Source organism: Argiope bruennichi, chromosome 4, assembly GCF_947563725.1.
Source record: "Argiope bruennichi chromosome 4, qqArgBrue1.1, whole genome shotgun sequence".
In the NCBI taxonomy this organism is placed as follows: Eukaryota; Metazoa; Arthropoda; class Arachnida; order Araneae; family Araneidae; genus Argiope; species Argiope bruennichi.
The window spans coordinates 88,328,192-88,354,760 of record NC_079154.1 but is presented as its reverse complement, the minus strand read 5'-3'; the positions used below and the strand labels follow the sequence as shown (position 1 = coordinate 88,354,760).

General features: G+C 29.9%; 1 protein-coding gene across 1 annotated transcript in view; it reads left to right on the top strand.

Moving 5' to 3' along the window:
* LOC129965757 (F-box/LRR-repeat protein 16-like) overlaps nucleotides 1–26,569 on the top strand; it is a 91,485-nt gene that overhangs the window by 8,500 nt on the left and 56,416 nt on the right. Inside the window, exon 2 of the mRNA XM_056079912.1 lies at nucleotides 11,503–12,284. Coding sequence (XP_055935887.1) covers nucleotides 11,503–12,284 — 782 coding nt within the window. The remainder of the gene's footprint in view (nucleotides 1–11,502; nucleotides 12,285–26,569) is intronic.

Genomic DNA, 26,569 nt, shown 5'->3' with positions numbered 1-26,569 from the left:
AAACCAATATGAAAATAGTGCAAAAATAAACAACGATGTTTTCAATGTAACCCCCAACTGAAGCAACAACTTGACTCAGTCCTGAAGCACATGTCAGTTGGAATTGTCTCACATGCAGTACATCGCTTTCTATCCGTTGTAATGTTAACTAATTTTTCAATTTGTGTAAAAATTTCTTGATTTCCGAAGTGTATGATGTCAAACGACACATTTCTACCGCGGTCCATTGTTTTTTTTTTTTTTTCAAAATTTATTAGGCATTTTTGGAATTTCTGGTAAACTAAATTTATATATTTGAACTGAACTTGTTTTTAAATATCAATAATCGATATCCAATGCAGAACATTTCACTTATTTTAAAAGGAAAACTCTCCTGTTTTAAGGAATTCTTTCTCTAGTTTTGAAACAAATAAAAAGATTATTACGGGATTAACGGTGATGACACTACTTGAAGGATTTTACATAATAACCGTTTGAGTTGATTTTAATTGCAGCTGGATATTTTTTTTTTTTTTTTACCTTTGACTAAATTACCTCTTATTACATATGCTGTCTCAGCAAATTCCTCCCCCTCCCCCAATTGCACGCACAACTGGCGTACCGCTAATCTGTTAAGAATTCGATCCTTTTGTTTAACTAATTTTTTTAATTCCCTGATCACTTTATAGATTATCTTATTCTTTGCTCAATAGCTAAATTCATTATTAATGAAAGATAAGAATAACACTCTTATGGATGGTTAAAACGGAAGATAATTTACATCTTTAAAAGAAGAATCGGAGCAGCTTATTTTTGCCTGATTCTTGCACTATTAAATATTAATAAATCAATTCATTTTAAGAAGAAAAAAAAAGAAACCTTCTTCCCCTATTTCATCACTTTTATTTAACTTTATTTGTTTCATATTTAAGGAAGTAAAAATTTGCTATCGATTTTTCACATATTTGTCAACGCACTATATGATTTGAATTTTTTATATTTATGCATTATTTATAACATCACACTGTTCATTAATTAAAGAACTTAAATATCAGTTAATCATTAATCAAATTAAATTTTTATTCTTTATCAGTGGCGCCATCTTATAATGGGCTTGAGAAACAACACATCTGAAGATTAAAAAGTTGCAAAGAAACTTTTTAAAACAGTTTTTAAAAATTCTTTAAATTAAAATCATAAGAAAAGAAAGAACTGTAATTCCAGAAATATTCGAAATCAAAATTTAGATGAATCAAGCCGTTTTAGACCTCATTAATAACAAAAAAAAGCGTTTCTTGAATTGTATCAGTCTATTTATCTTGTCTGTGAATATGGGAAGTTAAAAAAAAACAGACGGCAGATGAAAAAAAGATTAATGCGCAGGTATACTCTAAAATTGTCAAAATGCTCCAACGTTTGAATCAAATTCGTTAAAATGTTGGCAATTAACTATGCATTTGAATGCGATATATAAAAACAATAAGCTAAACATTATGAAATTGGTATGTACTATATATGCAAATCGGTACACCATTTTTACTACAAAACTAAAGATTGTCATCAAATTTTGAATGAAATCTGCCAACCGAATATTTGCCTGAAAACAATATGTCTAGTCGTGAGTATTTAACACGATAACTCCAAAACATAACAAACCGCACATTTTAAACTTGGCGCATGATTTAATTACAAGAATTGTGTCCATCATTTACTGACTGACTATAGTTTTATTTACGTTTTTACTACTGCCCATGGAAGTTCTATATTAATGGGCCGCTTTCTGGACAGGTTTCTGTTTCAAATGAGGCTTGGGATGCAAAGTCAGTTATCATTAAGAATGATCACACTTCACATTCTGAATACCTTATTTGAAAAAGAAGCTGGTCCAGAAGCCGGTCCGATTAGTGTAGAATTCGAACGGCCTAGTTGGGCTGGTTGAATAGAGAGAGGGTTAATCTACTAAATCGGAAATTATTTACTTCGAATTTTTAAGCTTAATTGCAATAATACTCCACTTTGAAGCACCACAAGAAACATCTTGGGATGATTCTGGCAATGTTGAACTGTTTCGATAATCATGTGACAAGAACGGCGCCTGAGTCGGCACCCTCTTTTTCAATGTTCCGTATTACACCAGCGAGAGAACATTTTGCTGACGCTGACATATTTGGCGCGCACTAAGTCCACAAGCACATCAGAGAAGTGAAATTAGGGTCTCAAACTTGGGACTGCCCGATTTCGAAATCAATACAACATATGGCCCCACATTCAACTTGTAGATCAACTCCAAAGTTTGGATAACTTAAACAATCCAAACTACATATTTCATTTTGTTCATCAGACGCAGTTAAACACAAAACTCGCTGCATTGTATAAGTATATTAAAAATTCTCTCTCCCTTTGGCTTTCCATAAAAAAAAAATCAATTTCAAAAGGATATTTAAAATGTCATTTTATCGGTATCTGTAGATTAAATATTTTCTCTTAGTCTAGTTTAATGCAGGATTTTGGATTATGTTCTCGCTGATATATCAATGCTAGACAAAATCTAATTAGATCTGTAAGGTTAAGAAAACAGTTCCAAACTATAAAACATTGCTTAGTGAATACTTTACGATGATCTTCTTCTTTCATAGGCCTTTCTCCAAAAATTTCCATTAGCAGTAACGAAGGGAGCACAGGTAGCAGATTAAATATTTATCTTGGCGAAGAACTCACTCAGAATCTTTGAGCGGCGTAAAAAGAAATTATACCGAACGACGATGAGCAAACCTTCTTTTATTCTGATGTCCGAAACCTTTCACTGGCGGTAATTTCATTTGTTCAGATTAACGCCAAAATGTTTTCTCACTCAATGACCGATGTGTATAAATCTTGATTTAAGTTGCAAAAACCCATTAAGTTATTCAAACCTTTTTTTTTTTTTGACAGTAAAGTCATAATTTTTTTAGTGAGCGTTTTTTTAAATAGTGAATATGTTTGATTAAAAAGTTGATTTAATGAGGTTGTTAGTTAGATGGTTAATAATTCAATATTTAAAGAGAATTTTTTAATATAATCACAGATGTTTTAATTTCTCTGGAAGATAGTTAAGTCTTAATTTATTGCAAACATTATTTTTAATGTTATGAGCGTCAGTGCAATTTAAAGAAAAAAATAACTTTTTTGTAAGCAGTAGATTTATTTATAAATAAAAGAAAATGGCAGCTCAAAATAACTTTTAAAATTACGGTGAAATTAATTTTTCTACATACTATTTGAATATTCTGGAATAGAATGTTATTTCCAATAAATTGTGCATGACTGTGAAAGCTCGAAATGAAAGATCAAACCTTTAATATTTCATAATATATTTTATCATAAATACAGGGGTGCTCCTAAAATGATGAAACAAACTTTAAAAGTGTATCAGCATACAGAAATAAGTCGCTTTTACAATGGACAAAATCATAAACTCAAGGAGTGACTGCTACGATATCTAGTTTACTACTGACTTAAGCGTGATTATAAAAAAAACCTTTTTCTGTATATGAGTCATGCCTTTATGCTCTATGACGCAATTAATACACTTGAAATTTTTTTAAATATGTTGTTTGTCTGTCTTTAATGATTGTTTTTACCTTTTACTCGATCATTGACAGGAAGAGAATCGGCGTTTCAACGCTAGAGGTACATAACTTACAGACCTTTAAAGCGAAGATTACATTTCAATAAAGTAATACTTCCATTTGAAATTTTCAATATTTTGTTATTCTAAACATAATTATCAGAAATGACTTATATATATATATATATATACACACACGAGTTTTAAAATTGCTGAAGTCAATAAGTTCCCACACTCCGAGTGAAGGAATAAAATATTGCTAACCTAAACAAATTCTCTTAAAAGGTACCTAAATTCTCCCTACCTAAATCGACACGTGAAAAGAAATCCCTAACAGTATCTCATAGTATATAAACATTGGGGAAAATATTTTCTCTCTCTTGCCCCTCTTTTTATTCTTTCGCTCTTGTGCCACGCTGTGATGGGACGTGTTTCCGTGTTTGTACATAAATTATGCCTCCCGCGATGGAATAAAATAATAAATCTATAAAATCTATAAAATATTAAAATAATAAATCGGCAAAGAAGTAGAACTTCTGAAAATGAATCCGTGTTTTCTGCCGCGGATCAAGACAAATTATTTTCTAGGTAAATAAATGCGAAAAATCATCAAAACAAAACAATCATTTTTTTCCCATCATTAGTTTTAAAATTAGAGCTTTGAGGTGCATCGAGCTATCTATATGTAAAACTTCCTTGCTGCAAGTGCGATAAAATTATCTAGGCACCTATAAAACACGAACAAATACTTTCCTTTGTTAGCATAGCTTAATGATTTTATTCTGAAGGTTTTATAATAAGCACAACGAAATAAAGCAATTTATCTAACTGCGTAAATATTTAAAAAAAGAATATTTTTAATTGAATAATGATTTTCGATTTATGTGACATTTTCTTTCAGTTGATGTGCATTTGCAAAAGAGGGTTTGGCGTACGTGTGAAAAAATAATTAATCATAAATATTGAGGGCTAAATTAAAAATTATATATTGTTAAATCTTTCTCTGAATCTAACTTCTTAATGTTTGAATTAATCTCCTTATTTAATTTCAATTAATAGAAATTGAAAAAATTAACGAAGTCGCAAAAACGTACCGATTAACTCTAAAGAGTACCCTTAAAGTGAAAGTGGTACACCTAAGATGTAACTGATTCTCAAGTATTGCCAATTAAAATGAATTAAAATATATTCAAATGCAAGCAAGCGTTTTGCCAAGCATTTTAAATCTGTATAATGATAACTAAATGTGTTTAAAAGATTGATGGCGATCGGAAACTCTTTTTGATAATTTAGATTAATTTGGCAACTGAATGCAAAGTGGTACAGAAAATTTCAAAATCCGTCCATTGATTGTATGGTGAAAATTCGTGCAGGCACCATTTCTTTTTCTTTATAATAAGTACTTTAGCTCGTGCACTAGTTCTCATACACTAATCTAGCAGAATTAGAACCACCACCCTTCTCGGTCTCATGTGTTTCTTATCCGGAATTGCACTAAGCTAAGCTACTCTGAAGAACACTGTTTAACATGATAAAGTATAATCAGCAAAAATATTTTATCATGTTACATCGCCAAGATAAAATATGTCGCAAAGCCCTATTTTATCGCCAAATATTGGCAACATCATAATAATATAGTATAAATAGTAGCCAAACGTAGTAAACAAGTACCATTATTAGCACAAGTTCTAAGAAAACCTGAAACCAGTCGTCATCGAATTTGAAACTTAGTAATTACTTAAGTATCGGGTGTTTGTTAAGAAAAGAGCTTTCGAAATTTTAATGATTCTTTTGATGAAAATTAGTTCAATATTCTAATGCGTTTCTTCAATAACCCTGGACCCGCTGGAGTTGTGAGGAAGTGCGGAAAGGGGGGTACCAGCTCAGGTGTCATCATCGTCATCTGACTACGCGGCTCAAAATTACGAGGTGTGACCCAAAATAACCATAGTATTGCTTTGAAACAGAACGTTAATATAACTAAACTAAACTAAACTAAACTAAACTCGCTTACTCTATAGCATTTTCACAGCACTTTAAAATTCATAAAATTAGCTTTTCGGTATGATTCTTCATTATCATACAACATTTTCTTTAAATGTAATACTTTCTGAAAAATATTTTAAGTATATTTTATAGTGATCAGTCTCATTGTTTAGTTACTAGATTATTATATTCGTTATGACGAAATGAAATGTTTTTTTATGATTATCATATACACGTCATCACTGCTATTTAATTAAGAACAAATTTTAAAATAAAATAAAAACAGAATCTTTAAGACTAAAGAGTTAGCCGCATTATAACGATTTGACAAGCGATTCGATTATTCTTGCAGAAATTTCTTCATTAATACTATGATCAAAGACTTTTTTAGATTTTAATCATTCCATATTCACAATTTCGTAACATTAGTACATTTGTACCATTCACTTCACATAGTCATCAACAATATTTTAACACAAAAAGTATCACATTTAACTCCAAATGTGCAAACAAAAATTCAAAGCGATACATTTACATTCAACATTACTTTCATCAATAGTCACATTTTAACGAGACTATTCCTTCCAGGAATAAAAATGTCTAGCTCAAAGATCGGCAGTGGAAAAAAAAAAAAAAAAACTGATAAAAGAAGAGAAATAGTCAGGGGGAATTATGATCAATAGAAGCAAAGAAAGAAAGAAAAAACGGCAAAGAGAAAGCGGCAAAAGAAAAAGCGCCGCCGAGAAAACTTTTATTGCAATAGCATTAATTACACTTGGGGAGTGATACAAAAGGCTCGACCTTGACCTTCAACTTAAATGCTAATGAGGCTCGAAATTCGCCTTTTAGAACGGTTTTTTTTTTTTTTTTTTTTTTTTTTTGCTCCCCATTTCTATTTTATGCATTATAAAGATATTGTTCCGTTTATTGTTTAGCGTGAAATACGTTCCAAGATCATTTTGAATTTTTCTTATAAGACTGTTTATTATTAAATTGTTTTAGAAATTTAGTAATGAATTTCCTGCTTTGTGTTTACTTTTAAGAAGCTCGCCTCAATCCTTTTAAAGTAGTCCCCCCCCCCAAAAAAAAACCTATTCAAAATAATGCGTCTTTTTTATCACTGGGGGCCACCGCAAAAATGAGAATAAGAAGTTTCCGGTATGGTGATTGGTTCTCGCCGCCCTGGTGGGTACAGAAAGAGGTGGGGGCTGGTTACCTGTTATTGATGACGGAACATACTTCCCTAGGGAAGGGTTGTGGATTTAGGATTCAACCACAGATCCGGCCAGTGTTGCTGTCGTGGTGGTCCGGTCATTCAGTTTTATCCGTGTGCCTACGGACGGGTCAGGGTAGTCAGTTAACGGTTATCATGGTGATAAATTGGCGATATTAAAACAAAATTATATAATACAAAAAATACTATTCTTGTTTTGTTTTCTTTTTTTATAGTTGAAAACTTATAAAAGTTTTATTTTTTAATTTAAAAAAATTATTTTAATATCCTTTTTTCCTTTATTTGTTGGCCAAAATATTGCACTAATATGGCGCCAGTGCTAAAGAAACAGGAGAATAAGAACAAAAAGGGAAATTTTGGCTTTTGTTCTAATTGTTCTATTCTTATTTGGCTTACGATGAAAGAAATATCATGGAAAACTTAGTCCGTGGTAGGTTGATGTATTTATTGGCACAAGAGCTTTATTTTTGTTGGGTGCCACACAAGTGATATAAAGGAACTAAAGTAGCACAAGTTTTCAAAATTTATTCATTTGTATTTGTTATTTACAGAAAAAAAAAGAACTTTACAGAGTGCCAGAAAACACTTTCCATCAGATATTGTTATTGCCACCGACCGATTAGCCTCATTAGTATGACATTGTCATAGGCATGCTGCATAAGAATTCAAAGTATTTCATTGCTGGAAACAGTTTGGCTGTACTGGATCAAGCATATGATAAATAAGCAAGGATATGTCTGCATATGAAACCTTTAACCTTTTAATTTGTTAATTTGTTTAAACCTTTTTCATTTGTTATTTGATAAAAAAAATAATTTTGAAGGTAGTTAAAAGTAGCTTAATGAGATTAAAATTGTAATATGTGAAACAAAGTGATCAAATTAATAATAATTAAAAAAATTTAACGAATATCATTAAAGATTAAAGTTTTATTTTTAAAAAAAATGAAGTAATTCATGATTACAAACAATCAGTGATTTATTTTTCTATAAAAGTAAACAACCATAGATTTGGATTCAGAAACAATAAAAGAAAGTGACTTAACATACATATAGGTAACTAGTAGCCCACGAAAATTATCTGATATGTAGTAATTAAATAAAAAAATAACTAAAGAAGATAAAAAAAAATGAAATGACAAATGGTAATAGACGTCTATGCCATTAAAAATGTTTGATTCTATTTTTTTTTTTCCAAAATTTTCTTATTTAATTCGATCCGAAATCTGGATTTTAAAGTCAGTAGAATCTTGGCATAAATAGCTGTTCATCGTAGAAGAAATTTGAATTGTGTGAAAATTGGATTTAATTCAAATATCACAAGAAATGACATTTTGTCTTTTTAAAAGTAATCCAATAGAATGATTTCTCGATCTGAAAAGATCAAAATTTGTAATATTTCTTTTATTATATACTTTTGTTAGTACCCAAAGGGATGTTGGACAAAAACAATTTAAATAATCTTTATTTTTCTTGATCTTAATAAATCTATATTAAATAAATACAAATTCAAAAATATGTATTTCCTTGAACTAGGAAATATAGGAATTTTTTTACATTGGATTTCCTGTTATGGATAACAAATAAATGCGACCAAAGACTAAATTTAAAAAAAACTGTTATATCTAACTCATCTATAGACAAATATTCACATAATTTAAATGAAAACTTCTTTTCGGAATATTAATTATTAAAATATTTGCACAATAATTTCTTAGTTATTTGATCTTATTTTTTCTAATAAACTATTGTTAAGCACTTTTTAATACATATTTTAATTATATTTTTACAAGAATTTTTTTTTATTTATTACATTCATTCCGATTTTCAAGAAATATAAGAAAATTTCGTAACTTATTATAAATAAATAGTACTTTTCATCGATGACTGCCAATATTTTTTGATCTCGAATTTCTGTTATTTTTTGAATAAAATATTAGAATATGCCAAAAAATTACCGCCAAGTCATTTAGGATAAAAGCCAACAGCTTAATAGCCTTTTTTTCACACAAAATCCATTTGTATCTAAACTACACCAAGCATTTGATCAAATCAAAATGCAATGATACTAGAAAAAAAAGACTTCGAAGTTGTTGACATATATAAAACTTCAGAAAAAAAAGCAAATAAAATCATAAGTGTTCAATATGAATAAAAATTAACACAAACAGCAAAGCAGATTGATCGTTTTAAATGCAAACAAAATTGCATGAATAGCTTTTAAAAATATTAAAAATATTTTGGCAACATTTCTTTTCTACGACTTTCAACGTTAAAAATGACGAACGGTAATAAGGAATACAATGAAAATTAAAAGATGAAAAGTCAATAAAATCCACAGATTGTCTATTATTGCTAAATTTTTATCTCGCTATAACTAAAATAAATCCATTTAGCTAAATTAGCGCCTCATGAAGACGAGCATCTTTTGTATTTAAAGTTTTTCGATATTTTGGAAGTTAAGGGCTGAAAAGTGATTTTCAAGCCCTCATTTCTACCGTTTCTAGCATCAGCAATTTATGTTGCCAGGCAGTAACTTAAAAGTAAAGGAATATCTATCTTTGCCTTCCAGCTTGCCAAGAGTAATTTTTTTTTAAAATTTAAACTAGCCGCTTTCGACGACCAGCTGTGTCTGTGATATAAGCAACATTAATTTAATAATATCAATCAACTTTGATGAAGATTTCATCACAGGAAATATGAAATGAAAATATTATTTTAGATTATATTTGCATAATAAATACAGAACATTCAGATTGGCTATCTATACATTCAAAGTGGCGAAATCAATTGGATAAATCAATACTTTTTGAGGTTAGCGGCTATGTGAAGTTTGTATTTTGCGATATTTCTTGAAAATGAAGGGTGAACGTGGGCAGGTGACATTGAGGACATATCAAAACGCGATATGCTTTTAAATAAAATCAGTAAGAATCAGTACAGTGATTCGGGCAATGGGATTCTGTTATGGGGTTTTTTTACATAAAAAAAATATGCAGTAATGTGGTTTTTTAAAAATATATATATATTTTTCTAAAAAAATTGCTAGTATGAGGGAAAGGTGACCATTGAAGAATTATAGAAAAAAGCTATAATATGGAATAACAATTTGTGAAATCGTTACAATGGTAAAGGCTGGGGGATTCTATCGTGGTGCATTCCTCTCCAGAGAATGCACAGTTATTTTGAAGTTTTCTGCCGATACTGGAGGCGGAGTTGGTTAAGAAACAGACGATCGTTGATGACATGCCTAAAGATCAAGAAATTTCATAGGAAACAAAAATTGATCAAATCGTGTGATCATGTTTGTGGCGGTGGTGGGTCAATTTTTGGTTTTCCTAATTATTTTAAATATATAGATACTTCATTTGGAATTGATTTAATGACAATAAAGGCTATAAATTATTTTATATAATATATTAATTATGGATGAGTATAGCTCATTTGAGGCTGTTCTTTAAATTATAATAAACACTGTTTAATTTTTTTTTCATTTTTTACGTATACTTATGTTCTTAGGACGATGCGACTATAAATAAAACAGAAATTTAAATACAAAAGAAACGCTTTTTACATGTATCAGAACGATTCTGGCGGACAGAAATGTTCTTTGTTCCTCTCTTTTCTCCTTAAGATTTCCTAAGTTGCAGGAGAATATTCTTTACGAAATGCGCAACTGCAATCTCTTCAGCCATTCGGCTGGGGAACAAATTGCTCAAGACGCAACAAAATCTACCAGGCAATCAGCCAATGAAAAACAGTGATCTGTCCAAATCGTTCTTTTTTAGGAAGCTATTATTCATGACACATACAAAAAAAAATCACACTGCTTTTTTTTTTTCACAGAAGACTTATTTTATTCCTTGAATCACGAGATTTTTATAGATTGCTGAAAAGACTACAGTGAATAAAAAGGGTTAAAAAACTGCAGTTAAATCTCTGGCAAATTTGCAAAATATTTTCCTTCTTTTAAAAAAAAGACGATACAATATATATATATATTACTTTAAAAAAATACTGGTATTTTCTAATCATATTAGTACCATATTATTTTATTTCAGATTTCCAGATTAACTAGGGTTTCTTGGTCTTTTTCTTATTTCTAATAAGAGGCATATTTCTTATTTCTAATAAGAGGTATTCTAATAAGAGGCATGTTATATAAATAAAATAATTTTTATTAATATTATTTTATTGGTGGAATGTCATTTAAATTTGAATTACGCATTTTTTTTAATGATGCCTTACATAATTAAACTTTCAAAACATTTATCTTCCAATGTTTCAATCCTATAAAAATGAAAATCATTAAAATGAATTAATGGAATTCTAAAATTCAAATTATTTATTAATAATAAATTAATGTTAATATTTTTAATAATTAAATACTTTTATCTCTTCTAAAAGAAAAATACATTTGTAAGACAACACAGCACACAACAGGATATAATTTATTAGATATAATGGTATATAACATAATATTTCAGAGTGTGGCATTAAAAGTTATTTATCAAAAGTGATTCTATGACAGAAATTATAAATCAGAACTGAGAGCCCATAACTCATTGGTATTTATTTATTTGACCACGAAAGATCTATTCTTTGTGTCCAAATGATTAAACAATCTCATTATAAATGACACTTTATTTTTAAAAGCGATTTGTTCTATAACTTTATATTTTCTTTTTTCACAACAGGTATGTACAGCATGGAGAGAAGTACTGTACCAACCGAAGTTCTGGCGTGGCCTCCAGCCAGTTGTGAACTTTCGAGATCTCAAAACAAGTGGTCCTTGTGTGCGTTTAGGTATATACAAGAGCCTCGACAGGCGAGCATTTGACTCTCTGTGTCTTTTCGGCGCCAGTGATGAGGACATTTACGACTTGATCGCTCAGTGTCCAGCCAGTATGGCCAATCGGATCCGTCAGATAGGCCTCCGGTGCTCTGGTATTACAGACAATGGGCTGGAAGTGCTTCTGGGCGGTTTACCTTCCATTGTTCAATTAGAACTGTCCGGTTGCAACGAGGTGACGGATGCTGGACTGTGGGCTAGCCTGAATCCCCGCATTGTATCCTTAACTCTGGCAGACTGCATCAATGTGGCAGACGACACTATTCAAGCCATCACACAGTTATTGCCCTCTCTGTACGAACTCAATTTGCAAGCCTACCATGTGACCGACTCATCCCTATGCTTTTTCAGCCCCAGGCAGACTACAAGTTTGTGTGTTTTAAGATTACGATCTTGCTGGGAGCTGACTAACCACGGCTTGCTGAACTTGGTGCATTCGCTTCCGAATCTGGTACAGCTATCTCTGTCTGGCTGCTCCAAAATTTCCGATGATGGCGTTGAGCTTTTAACAGAAAATCTCCGACAACTGAGGTCGCTGGATCTCAGTTGGTGTCCAAGGATATCCGATGCGTCATTGGAGTCTATAGCATGTGAACTTACCCAACTCGAAGAGCTCACCTTAGACAGGTAAGTACAAAAATACTATTCGGTTGAAACAGTTTTTGATGAAAAATTAATCTTTCTCTCTTTGGGTACAGCAAATTCTGGCACAATGTGGAAATAGGCAATCATATTCTATTTGTAATCTTCACAATTTTTATAATGTCAAAATAAACAAGATGTTCTCTGTAAAGAGAGAGGATCTAATGTTGAAACGGTTACCTGATATAATATTATGCATCAATTTCAGTAATAACTTTTAATTGTTTAAATTCTTCTATTTTTAATTGCCACAATATACAGGCTTGAACATCTCCAAATTAATAAAAAAATATGTGTCCAATGTACTTTAAAGTAGTTTTTAAAAAAATGCGTCGATATATCTCACCAATGATATAAGTACCGCGATGAGTTAAAATAAATATTACAAATATATAATTGTATAATATAGGTTGAAAAAAAAAGGACAAAGAAAGGAAAATGGAACATCAAGTAAGTACCACTAATACGGAAAACCGCAATAAATGTAATAATAATCTGAAATATATTTTCATACTCTTGTAAAATCTAGATTTTGGCACTTATTGAGTTTTCCATTTCCAGCCTTCAGTTATTATCTAATATATTCCTAACTTTAAAAGTTCTAGAATTAAAAAATAAACCCTGATACAAAAAATACTAAAAAATGATTCCTGACCTCGTCATTACTAACCCCACCCCCACCCCACAAAAAAATTATTCCATACTAAATGTACTAAAATAAGTGATTCCTCGTACTGGCATCACTGAATCTAGAAAAAAAATGAATCTTAATAATAAAAATAAAATAAAATACTTTCCAGTGTTCACGTTACTAAAATTAAAAATATTTAATTCTATACTACAGGTATTTAAAAAAATAATTCCTAATGCTAACGCTATTAAAAACTAAAAAATTAAATTCTAATATTAAACTTATTAAAAAAATTTATTGCTAATGATACTTTATAAAATAAAACAAAATGTGTCCAAAGACTGTAAGAACTACGATTAAACCAGCGGAAATGATCTTCCGAAACTTTCTTACACAATTCCTAAGAATTCCTTTCTCACACAATTCAAAAGAATTATTTCCTTACCTTCCTGTGGCATAAGAATTGTAGACATTGAGCAAGGCCATAAATACCATGAGTATCCGATTCTAATTTTGAGAGTCCAACACATGCAGCTTTGGCATTCTTATTATAGTACAGAAAATCGAATATCTATTTTGATGGGGGGTATCGACTAATTCGAATAAAAATTTGACACATGACTAAAATTTTAGCAACAAAAAGCGTGCATGAAAGTGTAAAGAGAAGCAGACGGTCAACCCTTTAAGAGATTTGATTCAAAAATTGATACGGATTTAGAATTTAGATGCCGAAATTATGTATACATTTTACCTATCTATCTCTTTGCGCTTTATGGTTATCATACGCACTTTCCCTCATATAGACAGACAGACAAACTCCCTGTGAATAGATTTCGCTTAAAATTTGACAGATATCTACAAATTTGGCCTAAAAACCGAATACCAAATTCCATCCATTTAGTTCATAGTATTTTTGAATTATCACTTTCACAGACAGACAGAACGATTAATAACTTTCTCGCATATTACTTAATAAAGATGTTATCCCACTCCCATATAAATTGTGAACCTTAGTAAAGGCTGTGATCGTCACTAATGCTCAGGTTTTTATTTTGAGAGCGCACACATGAGAATATTAAATAGTAAGAATACAATAGAAAAAACTCAGAGTATGCATTTTAAACGCCTCTGTCTCGATCGATTACACTCAAAAATTTGCTTCAGAAAATTACCATTCTTATAATAAGATCACATAGAAAATTTCATTTATATGAAACTATGTTTTTGAGTTATCGTGTTTACATACATCAGAATGTACATACTGACAAAAGGTCAACCCACTAACTGATTTGATTCGAAACTTGATAAAAATATATATTTCAGATAGTAAACATATATATATATATATATATATATATATATATATATATATATACTATTGCGTAATAAGGAACATAGCAGTAAAAAAAAATGCCAAAATCGTTATAGCGGGTTTCGACTTGTCATTCCGCTGTTTGTTGTGGTTGGAAGAAACGCACGATTTCTTGAATATTTTTTATAACTAATCTGAGGTTATTTTGCTAATGAAAGCTATAATGAGTGGAGAAATTTAGATGAGAGAGACATTGAAGATTTTATATTGAGTTTAACATCCAAATTTGCATAATGATGGATATTACCACCATACTGTTTTTTAATTATTTTATATTATATATTTATAATAAGATTTTTTAAAACATTTCTCCTGTAATCTAGAGCATAAATTATATCACCCTGATTTATTTCACAAAAAAAAATCATGCAAAGAAGGTTTAACGTTTTGCAATTACCATATTCACTTATGTATAATCAGACAGCATGACAGAACGGTTTCGTTTGAATGGATTTCGATCAAAATTTGTTAGAAGTCTAGAAATTTAAGGCCACGTGTTAAGACATGTAAAGGCAACATGTTAAATCTCTTTCGCCGAGACATTTCTGAGATATCATATACACAGAGAGCCAGACATAATTCAAAAATGGGTCATGGAGGTCACAAAACGAAAAAATTTATCTGAATCTCGAAATTGAATTTTTTTTAGCAATTATAGTCATTTCTTTTTGTATATTTAGCATTCGGAAAAATAACCTTAATATTAAAATGTCGCGAACCAATGACTTGAAATAAACTTAAATCGGCTGCTTTAATTCCTCATTAATATTTAAAAGTTACATCGCATAATTCCTCCACTTATTTCTAGAAAATTTCGCTCAGACTTACACTTCCCGGTATCTAACGATCTAACATTCGTCTCGTAATTTATATCGACAGATCCATGTCCGCACAATTCTAGGAGAAATATCTGACAATAGTTGCTGACCATTCACTTCGTTAGGATGCTGGAAAGCGCTTCTGGCGAATGATTTCGTTGTCATAGCAACAGCATCATTCTTTCCTCCCCCGCAAAGAGAAAACTCAGCTGGAAGACCTGGTCATTTGGACGACCGCCAATGACCCTGACCTTTGATTACACACTCAAATGTATTAATTTGAAATACACTTTAATTAAATGATTGATATGCTACTGCGTCTGAATGTTATTCAATGCGCCGTCAAATGTCCGTGAAGTTAATTTTCAATTCAATTGTTTTCAGATATCAAATTACAACAGCGTTCGGGATCATGGAGGACCTAAAAATAAAGGAATAAGATTTATGAGTGAATTCCAGTGAATTCAATAATGGAATTTAAATGAAATACATCTGATTAAATTAAAAGTTACACAATAAGGAAGCTTTATTTATTAATCCCTTCGCCTACCATGAGATGACGTACTTATTTATTAAGTTATAGACTTTTTTATTTTATCATGTATGAAATATAAAAAGAGAAAGGACTGTAATTGTCAAACAATTCGAACTCGAGATTTTGATGAACTTCCAGGTTTCAAATCTCCCTGAGTTTGAAAAACATATTTTTGGGAATTGTGTTTGCCTATATATGAACCGGATAATTCAAAACCGGTTTCAGCTAGATGGATGAAATTTAGTGTATCTATTTGTAGGAAGTCTGTCTGTCCAGCTGTCCGAATATAAGTTAACACGATTATTACAAAACGAAAAATCCTAAATGAATAAGATTTGGAACACAGATTTAACATCTAAAGTGTAAATATCTATGAAATTTGGGGAAAAAAGCCACCAAGGACTTGATTGTCTGTCTGTCTGTTCTTTCACAAGTATGTAAACGCAATAACTCAAAAATGCAATGACTGAAATACATGCAATTTCATTTGCGATTTTGTGACTACATTGGATTTGATTGTGTAAATTTTAGTTCCCACCAGAAGGCATTCAAAACGCACATTCGATTTACTGGTACTTGAGCTATTAATTGGCAAAACAAATAACCAAAGATGGCATTTTAATTGGCTATTTCGTAACTACTGTTCGTCAATGGCACGCGGCTAATAACACACAAGGACATTTATTAAAAATTACGCGTGAAAGTTTCGAGGAGACCATATTTATAAACAGCATAAAAAGTTTTTTCACGTCCTTACAATTCTTCCAAGATACAAATGTAGTTGTACTTGAAATCTGGAAACAAAAATCAAAATAAACACTTCTCTCTTTTTAAAAAAGAAAAAAATATTTATCTAAAAATTGTATTAATAATAACTAACTTATAATAATAATACTTATTATTTGTAGTTATATTTTTAACACCTTTTCTTTCAAAAATAAAATTTTATTTCTCCCCCCCCCCTCAAAAAAATCAATATAGAGCCCAAAAAAATTTCAAAATCTAAATTTCTCCTATAGCATACTTAGTAAAAAATTCTCGACACGCTAATATTTTAAGCAAAAAAAACAAATAAAATCACACTCTTCTGCGACTAAAACTACCAAATTATCAAGCTTTGACTATCACAATTTCAGATAATTTTAGACAATTTCAAAGGACGCCTCGTGGTAGATCTAACAACCAATTTGCTCAAGGCGACCGTTGATAGGTTTAAAATAATTAAATTTTAAATTTCACAAAACAATCAGTTTTTCTGAAAATAAATAAAACTTTTTTTTATTTAAATTGTGCATGAAAAATATTTTATTTGACAAGTCTTAAAGGACCGAGAGAATGTATAAAAGTATAGACTTGAACATTCTGATTCAAACTACATAAAATATAATTTTTTACATCTTTTAAACTACATCTTTTAGTGATAGAAATGCAATCACATTATAGCAAGTGTAGTTAAGTATGAAAAAAAAAATTCTTCCTCAACTTCCTAAAAGCTCCGACATAGTCGAGATTGAAAAGTTTCTTAATGTACTGAAGAATTAGAGTCCAACAATGTTGCCGAATTACGTGATGCAATAACGGAAAAAACTTGGCCGAACTTTTTTCCCAACTATTTCCAAAAGACCACAAACCCGTACTACTGAAGTAATCAAAGCTATACTTTGAAACGGAATCGGAATGACAGATTATCGATTAATCATTATCAAACGATTTTTTCCAACTGGAATCGGTTACTTTTCCTAGTTGAGTATCAGATGGTCTTTTAAAATAACAAGTTTCATATTTTATTTTGAAGAGTTCATTTCTTATTCAACTGTATTTAAAGAATTCCTTGAGTTTAAATGTTAGAGTTTGATTTGACTTTAGATCGAAAAACCATCTTTCGTTATAACGAAAGAGGATTTTTACTTTCTCGTATGCGTAATATAGATAAAGTATATTAATCGAACTCGAGATTGTGACGAATCTCCACGTTTCAGACCTTTATAAGCTCGAAAAACACATTTTTTTGGAAAATGTTAGTCTGTCTGTCTGTAACAAAGTTACATCAAAAACGTTTTGAGCTGGATGGTTGAAATTTGATATACAGTCTTTATACCAAATTTGCAGATTTCTATAAAATTTTGAATAAAATCTGTTCTGAGAAAGTCCGTCTGTCCGGATGTCCGAATAAAATTTAACACGATAAGTACAAAACAAAAAGAGCAAGATTGATAAAATTCGATACACAGAATTAACATCTACAGTCTAGACACCATCAAATATTGAGCAAAATCTAACCATTGACCGTCGGTCGATCAGTAGTTTTAGAAAACTGTAAAAGCAATAACTCGAATACTGAATGACTTAAATAAATTAAATTTAGTATAACATCTTGTGACTACAAGTGCAGTTTTGTGTCAAATTTTTGTTTTAAGAAACGTGAGTGTCTAAAACACGAGTTCGATTTTTGGATGCTATTAACGCATGTCAGGGATTAATCGCCAAATATCTAGCCAAGGTTGACGATAGATTCAGTGAAAATGCTAAATTCACTCCAAAAGTTAACATTTAGTGACTATTGTGCGTTATGCGATGTAAGGAGTTCTCTGGCATGACATCTTTATTAAAGGGTATGTGAGAAAACTTGGTGGAGACCTCTTAAGCTGGTTTTTATCATGTTATATAAATACCCAAGTACTTACTTATTTTTATGTCTCCCTACGATAAATCGCCAAAAAATGTAAACCGTTGCCAACCATATCGGTGAAATCTTGCCATCTTATGTATGAAAGAACTTGGCGATCTTGGTGTAATCTAAAAAATGTCAAATAAACCCATTATTGGCGTAATCTGAAAATCGTGAAGTAAATCCGAGAATACAACCAGCTTGGTGAAATCTTGACATGTTATGTATAATGGAGCTTAGCGACCTTGGCGTAATCTGTAAATAGCCAAATCAAGCATGAGGGCCACAGAAATAATTAAACACCGATAATTATATCATTTTTACTCCATTAATTTTGTCATGGACATTTGAAATTTGTGAGTGCTTTCTACTCGACTTCCTCATATATTTAGACAATCTAGCACTTTCTCTTTGTTTGTGTGTGTATTCTATCTTGTTCTGCATCTCTTAAACGTATATTGATGTAGGGTAGAATAGAAGGGAAGAGGCAAACCCTCAAAGGTCAAGGCATTCCAAAATCATCAGGTCCTCTAAGGACTTCCCAGTGTTGTGCCACAAAAAGACACATTCTTTTCCGTCGTTGTATAATGAAGAACTTGCGCTTTGAGCGCTTTTCTTTACCCTGATCGATACCAAAATTTGACTCAAATCTACAATACTTGATAAAAGATACAATACTAATTTTTATGTATCCAAGTCGTTTTAATTTACTGTTAGCATGTTCATATGCATTCAGTTATGCTGACCAACAAATGAATTCCCCCTCAAAACAGATTTGGCCGAAAATTATTGAGAAATAAGTATACCAAATTACATTAATGTAGCTTTCTGTAGATTTTGTTTATATGCATGTTGATAAATTTCCTTTCAACGAATTTTACCCAAATTTTACAAGACTCTACAAACTTGACATTAAGATAATGCCAAATTCCATCGCTACAGTTAAGTATGATTTTCGATTTACTGTATTCACAAACGTAATTCCCAAAATGTGCTTTTGTGATCCTTTCAAAATCTTGCGGTCCAATTTTTTAAAGACTGTAATGTTCTCTCCCTGAATGCTTCTTATAGAAAAAATTAAAATCTATATCTCCTAGAAGTTTGTAATCCTTGTGCAGAGACATCTCATATAGGCAAACTTCTATTACTCAAAATCCATTTAAATTGAGAACAACTTTGGCATGTTGTTTCAGTCCAAATAGCACAAGATTCGGTACAATATCGTAATGATATCTTTAAGATATTTTGCGGCATTCACAATATCGAATAACGTCTTTTACCTATTGTATAACACGTTATGATAATAAGAAAGACTCGGAAATTAATGCAATAGTAAATAACATGAAATTTCAAGGCTTATTATATATATTTATTTGAAATGAATTTAAAAATTATAGGAATAGACAAAAATAAATAGCAGCTTTTTAATCCATTCATTTTGAACATCCTATTATTTTACTTGCTTTTTTTGAAATCCTATTATTTTGCGTGCAAAAATAATCATAATAGAAGTAAATAATAGCCCATTTTACAATTATCATTTTTCAAATAATATATATCACATTTCGAAAATTGTCCCTAGGGTTTAAAACACCAGTGACTGCATCCTATTAAACCAATTAAATGGAATATTAATTTTTTATTTCATCTCTAATGATAGACTATATAAGGATATCCTATAAATTATATAATGGAACAGGGAAATTAAATTCCTTTGCTTTTTTTAAAAAAAAAAAAAAGGAATTACTTAATTTTGAAATCATATATTTGAAAGCCCCATTAAATATGATCAATATATTTCATAAAGGAAATTTAAGTTTGAAAATATATAATCATCGCAATTCAATTGTGCCTTATTTTTGAAGGGCATCAATGCTATTAATCAACTATTCTTGTCCAAAAATTCTTCCTTAACGAAACTTCAAAAATCAGAAACTTTTCAGGAAACTGAACGTGAAATCCAAACATGGAGGATTTTTGTTAATTCGTGGCTTATATAACCACAATTATAATTCGATTCAATCAAAAATTCAAATTAGAATAACTGGTTTCAAAATGAGTATGGCAAGAAACAATGGCAATTATTAAATTAAATATGGTAATATAGATTTATTATTAAGATCTTTTATTTGCATTATTTCAAATTTGTACAGACGGATTATTAAAATCGATTTTTAATTTCCTGATATCCCAAAGCTCTTAAATTATGTTATTTTTCCAGATCACAAAAAAAAAATTACTTTAATGATTTTAAAAATTTGATTTTAAAAAATGTATATATTAAATATTAATAAATATTAATACTAATATAAATATTAATTTATAAATATTATAATACTAAAATAAATATTAATTTGTATATGGATAAAACAATCTAGAGATCAGTTTGAGAAACATTAATTATTAGTTTTCATAATATTTATAATTATACATAATGAAATATGTTAAAGACAAAAATAAAAAAGTCTTTCAACGCTCATAAAAGTAAAAAATTATGCTTTCTGATGGAAAATCAAGCAATATTTTAAAGAAATTAAAACACAAAGAGAGAGAAATTTTTGGACATCAATTAAAAGCTTAAATATACTATAAATTTGATTAAAATCTCAATTAATTTAAAATATTTTATTCGAATTTCATGCTTTACTGATTTGTTTTGACATCCACATTTTTGATAAAAAAAATTTAATAAAGCAAGAATTCATAATATAATAAGAAAAAAGAATAACATTATAAAATAGCTATTCTTAGAATAAGAATGTTACTAATGCATACAAGAATATGTTATATTCTAATAGACTATTAAATATATAAATTTTGCATGAATTTGTATTAAAAATAAAAAATAGTTATAGGAGGTATTCTATTCAAAATAAAATTTTATGCATCTAATAGTTTAGAATATGTATGTAAATTTCAAAAGAATTACTCGATTTAATAAGGTGGATTGTATGCGACATCATAATATCACAATTACCAGCTTTGGTTTCCTGATAAAGCTTGAATATTTCATATAAGTATAATTCTCAGCCGGCGTCCTGGCATAGTGGTAGCGCGTCTTCCCCGTGATCTGGGCGTCCTGGGTTCGAGTCCCGGTTCGGGCATGGTTGCTCTTCTATCTGTGAGATGTGTGAATATGCCCCCTTGAAAAAATGGGTTGTGCAAGCGAATGTGATTCGTGAGCTGCCAAGTCGTACTCTTGGCCTTAGTTGGCGCTACTAAAAAAAAAAAAAAAAAAAAAAAACAAGAGACGCTCCCCCACCGGCTTAAATCATTATCTTCGTAACAGCGGGCTTGTCCATGCCCATGCCAAGTGCCATAAGAAACATCAACAGTATAATTCTACCATCATTTAATTTGAGAAAGGAAAACCGCACTATCTTTGATGAATATATAAAAGAGTCGAAATTAATAAATATAAGACGGTTCAATAATTGTATTAAAATAATGATTAAAATTAATAACAAATAAATGATGAGATCAGAACAAAAATCGTAAAAGCATGAGGGTCAGAAAACATTAAGACAAGGCTATAAAGCCACGATGAATATCATTACAAACGGAAAAATCTGAAATATTAATTATATAATAGTAAAATACTTTATAAAAATAATTACGACTACATTTTTATTTCAAATCATGTTTTTGCGATTTTCGTTTTGGCGGCAACATTTTTGATAAAAAAAATCCTTTTGCTCTTTTATTACAATAATAAAAAACCGTTTTATACTTTCTCTTATACAAACAAAATATACAAAGAGAAAGTACTGTAATCGCCCAAAAATTTGAACTTGAGATTGTGATAAATCTTTGTATCTCTGAGTCCAAAAAACACACTTTTGGAATTATGTCTCGGTCTGTGAATACGGAATTTCTAAAGCGGCTTGAGCTAGATAGTTGAAATTTCTTTCATGGATTCTATTCCAAATTTGTAAGTTTTTTTTAAAAATTTGAACGAAATTCATTCAGAAATCTCTCTGTCTGATTGTCTGAATATAAGTTAACACGAATAAAATGAATTTTGGTATACAGATTTAACATTTAATTTGTAGATATGCATCGAATTTGGAATCCTGTTCGTCAGTGGATTGTCTCTTTGTCGATATTTCTTTTCACAAGCTTAACTTTTCTTTCTTTTCACAAGCAATAACTTAAAATCGCAATGACTTAAATGTATGAAATACTAGCTTTTACCCGCGACTTCGTACGCGTGGAAATAGATTGGAATTTATAGCATCAATGGCTTTATCTTTTGTTGCTCCTGCGCATGCGTGAATTTTCAACGCCAATTGGGGCAACACAAATGTATGAATTTTCTGCGCCAGTTGGGGTAGCGCAATATAGATTATAAATTTTTTATTTCCTTTATTCTGTTTTATTTTAATTCAAAAGTACTTCAGAATAAATCCAAAAGATCGATTAATTAACAATATTTCATTTTAAATGTATCGAACACTAAGAAAATAAACAGAATCGTTTGAAATAATAGTCAAATTCATGTTAAGCCTAATCTCATTGGCGTGGGAAAAAAATCCCTGAAGCTTTACTCATTTGGCGATTTTTGGCGGGAAAGTTAGTTTTTAATTAATAAACAATTAACCACTCAATTAAACGGAATAAATAGTAGCCTATGTCCTATTTCAGACTATAATCTATCTGTCAGCTTTAATTTCATCCAATTCTGTTCAGCCGTTCTGGCGTGATTGACTAACAAACATCCATCCATCCATCCAAACTTTCACATTTATAATAGTAGTATAGATGGTACATGACTTTGTGACAATAATTATAGTTCTATGTCAAGTTTTAGCTTCAGTCGGTCGGATAGAAAGTGTCCAAAATGTACATTCGATTTTCTGATATTGTTATGTTTGCCACATCCCATGGTTAATCGCCAAAAATAGAACTCTTATAAAGTCTTCAGTAACTATTGTTCGCCAATGGCATATGACAAATAATTATCAAGTACATTTATAAGAGAGTATGTGAGAAAGTTCAGGGTGATCACTCCCGTTTGTTTTTGTTTATTATTTTTATTTAAAATTCTAATAAATAATATATAATCAATAAATAAATATTTAGCAATTTTATTAAATGAATGATACATTAAATATTTTTTTTTAGTTTTAACTTATTATTTTTAACTCTAAAAGATATTTATTTTAGAATTGTTCCAAACGAAGAGAAATGTACATAGCCCAGCATATCTAGCGTGAGTACAAAAGAGAAAAAAATGTTTTTAATATAAACGAAGTGAAGAAGTAACTAAAGCAATGAAAGATGTTGTTGTTAAATACATTTTAAATTTTTTAAAACAACCTTTGGAAAACAGTGTTGCATGGAAATAAAATTAGTATCGCTGAAAGCTAAATTTTCGAATTTTAAAATGGTGAATAAATGGTTTTGTCCAATAATACGTTTCAAAGTTGGGGCAAAAAGTTAATTTGCTTAAATTTTAATTCGAAATCAAAGGAAAGTTTTGAAACCCTTTGTTTAGTGAACGCGTGTTATCCCTAGAAGACACTAAGTGCCAAATTTGATAGCTTTCGGTCTAACAAGCTTCTTTTTTGAAAGAATATTTTCATGACACATGTTGAATGATGCTTGACGCAATTTACAAATAATTTATGAAATCTATAAATATTATTATTTTATAAATAGCTTGTCAAACAGTATGTACTAACAGTATTAATTAAGTTAAAGTCAAAATATAATGAATGACTTTTAATAAATAATGAGCGAAAATGAGTCATAAATCCATTCACGATATCAAACAGAAAAAATCATTTTTTTAATCCATTATCATCAATTGATATTATTATTCTTGAAGTCTTAAAAAGTTGCAAGAAGTTAATAAATCGGTTGCTAAAAATAAATAAATCTTTTTTCCATAGTTACACATCTATTTTCTGCAGTTTTAAAGAGGGGGAGTGACCTTTTAGAAATTGGAAATAATAAATACATCTCACTTAAAATCAGTGAATTTTCCACTCGTCCTTTTCTTGGGGGAGGAGATCTAAAGATAGAATATTAAACAAAACTAATTCGTTATGTTGTCGTAATCGATGGACCGACGGGGGCGTGCGGGACGGCGCCCCTCAGACGCCCTCCTTTTTCTCAAGACGCGCCGCTCCGTTCTGTTGTCAAGGGAACGGAATGCTGTCCACCCCGACCCCCAATTCATTGCGAGCAGACTTTCTTTTCAATACCATTATTCACTCAGTTCTCTCAATTAATCCCGCACCTCAAACCGAGTGGGTCTGCATCCGAACTAAGTGTTCTCCAAATGCAATAACTCCAGAATATACATTCCATTCACACAGAAGTTTGGGCTCATATAAAAGTCGAAAAGTATTCTGAAAATTGTTTGTTGAAATGCCCCTTATAACTTTTAAAAAATGAGAAAGAAATTCATAACATTCCTACATTAATATTAAAGAAATTAAAATCCTGATAAAAATAGATGTCAGCTGGATTCAAGAATTCAACAATAACTAACTCCAAATTGTATATTTTGAAATACATCTGTTTTCACAAACAAAAAAAAATTACAGCAGATAGAATTAGAATTTTTTATACAATAAAATTAATTATAATACTAAAGTATTATAATTTAAGAAAATTTAATAGTAAAGCTGGTTTCACGTTAAATTAAATTTAACTAATCAACTGATCTAGTTGACCATACTTAATTTATCGTTGTTTTCTGTGGTCGCAAAAGCGTTTACTTTCTAGGAAAAAAATGTTACTCAATTCTAAGCCAAATAGTTCTAAATTTATGTTATTAAGTGGTATAATAAACCTTATCAAAATAAAATATTTTAAATATTAAATTAAATTATTTATTAACTTAAAATATTTAAAGCAACATGAAAGTTAGGAATAAGGTATATGCAAATTGTAACATTTTTAATCAGAAAAAAAATCTAATCATTCTCGCATTTGTTTTATAAATTTTATACCCATAAGCAATGTTTATAAACTATTTCAAATTCTGGAATAAAAAAAAGATCTTGAAAACATTAAAAATATCAAAACAATTGTTGAATTGCTTTACGAATTTTTAATTAAATTTTTGTTCATGGGAAAAAATGTCTAATTTCATTTATTCATAAAATTTTGAAATTCTTAATTCAAATATATGATTTAAGTTTTGTTAATAATTCAAAAATCGTTTGCTGATTTAGAAAAAATTATGAATTAAAAAGTAACAAAATTATTATCGTACAAAAAACCCCCACTCCATGAGGAAAAGAAATATTTAAAAAGATGGATGAAGAAAATAAATTTTTTAATATTAAAAATATTTTTTTTAGCCTCTTTCGCATATAACTTCAAAATAAAATATAAATAAGTTATAATAAAATATACAAAGATTTCTTTACATACGCTGCCAAGTTTAAAATAAAGATAAATTAGTTCCACGTAATAAAATGGCGGATGCTTCAGTACATGTTTTTCGCTTGAGGAATCCATGAAATCTCGGCATTTTTCCATTAAAATAAGCATTTAATTCAATAAAAAAAACTGAACTTCTAAAATAATTTCAATGACCCTTAAAACTGGAGAAATACTCCTCATAATACACGCTGTTAAAAAAAGAGGTTTTTACTTCATTTATTTTTTGTTCATTTGCAGACCCTATCCTAACTCGTCAACTAACTGAACGGGATAGTTCAGAAAACGATTTGAATAAAATGTGTTTATTTCAACATGTTTAAGAGAAAAACATTGAACATAATTAAAACTAAATTTTTTCATCGTCTGATGAAATTATGAAATTTAATCGATTTATCTGTGATAACGACAGGTAGTACGTAAATACTCTTACGACAGGTAAACGATAGTAAAATTTTCAGCCTAAAAGCATTCAAATTTGCAAGGTCGTTGTAAACCCATCTTTCTATAAATGTTGAACATAAGCATTTCCCAAGTAAAAAAAATCTACTGACAGAAGCACAACTCAGAAAAAAAGTGGGCAAAAAGGTTTAAAAATAAAATAATTAAATTAAATGTTGAAATAAAATCCTAAGAAACATTCTATTCATTTAAAAATAAACTGTCATCCTTAAAAATGGCGGGGAAAAACATTAACAAGCACATATATCATTTTTACAGTTTTATAATTTCTTTAAAGATCCAAAATTTATCAAAAGCCATCAAATCGGAAAAGCCATCCCAAAGAGAGAACTTCTTGTTACGAACTCTTTACCTTTAGAATTTAATCTCTGAAATTAAACTACGAT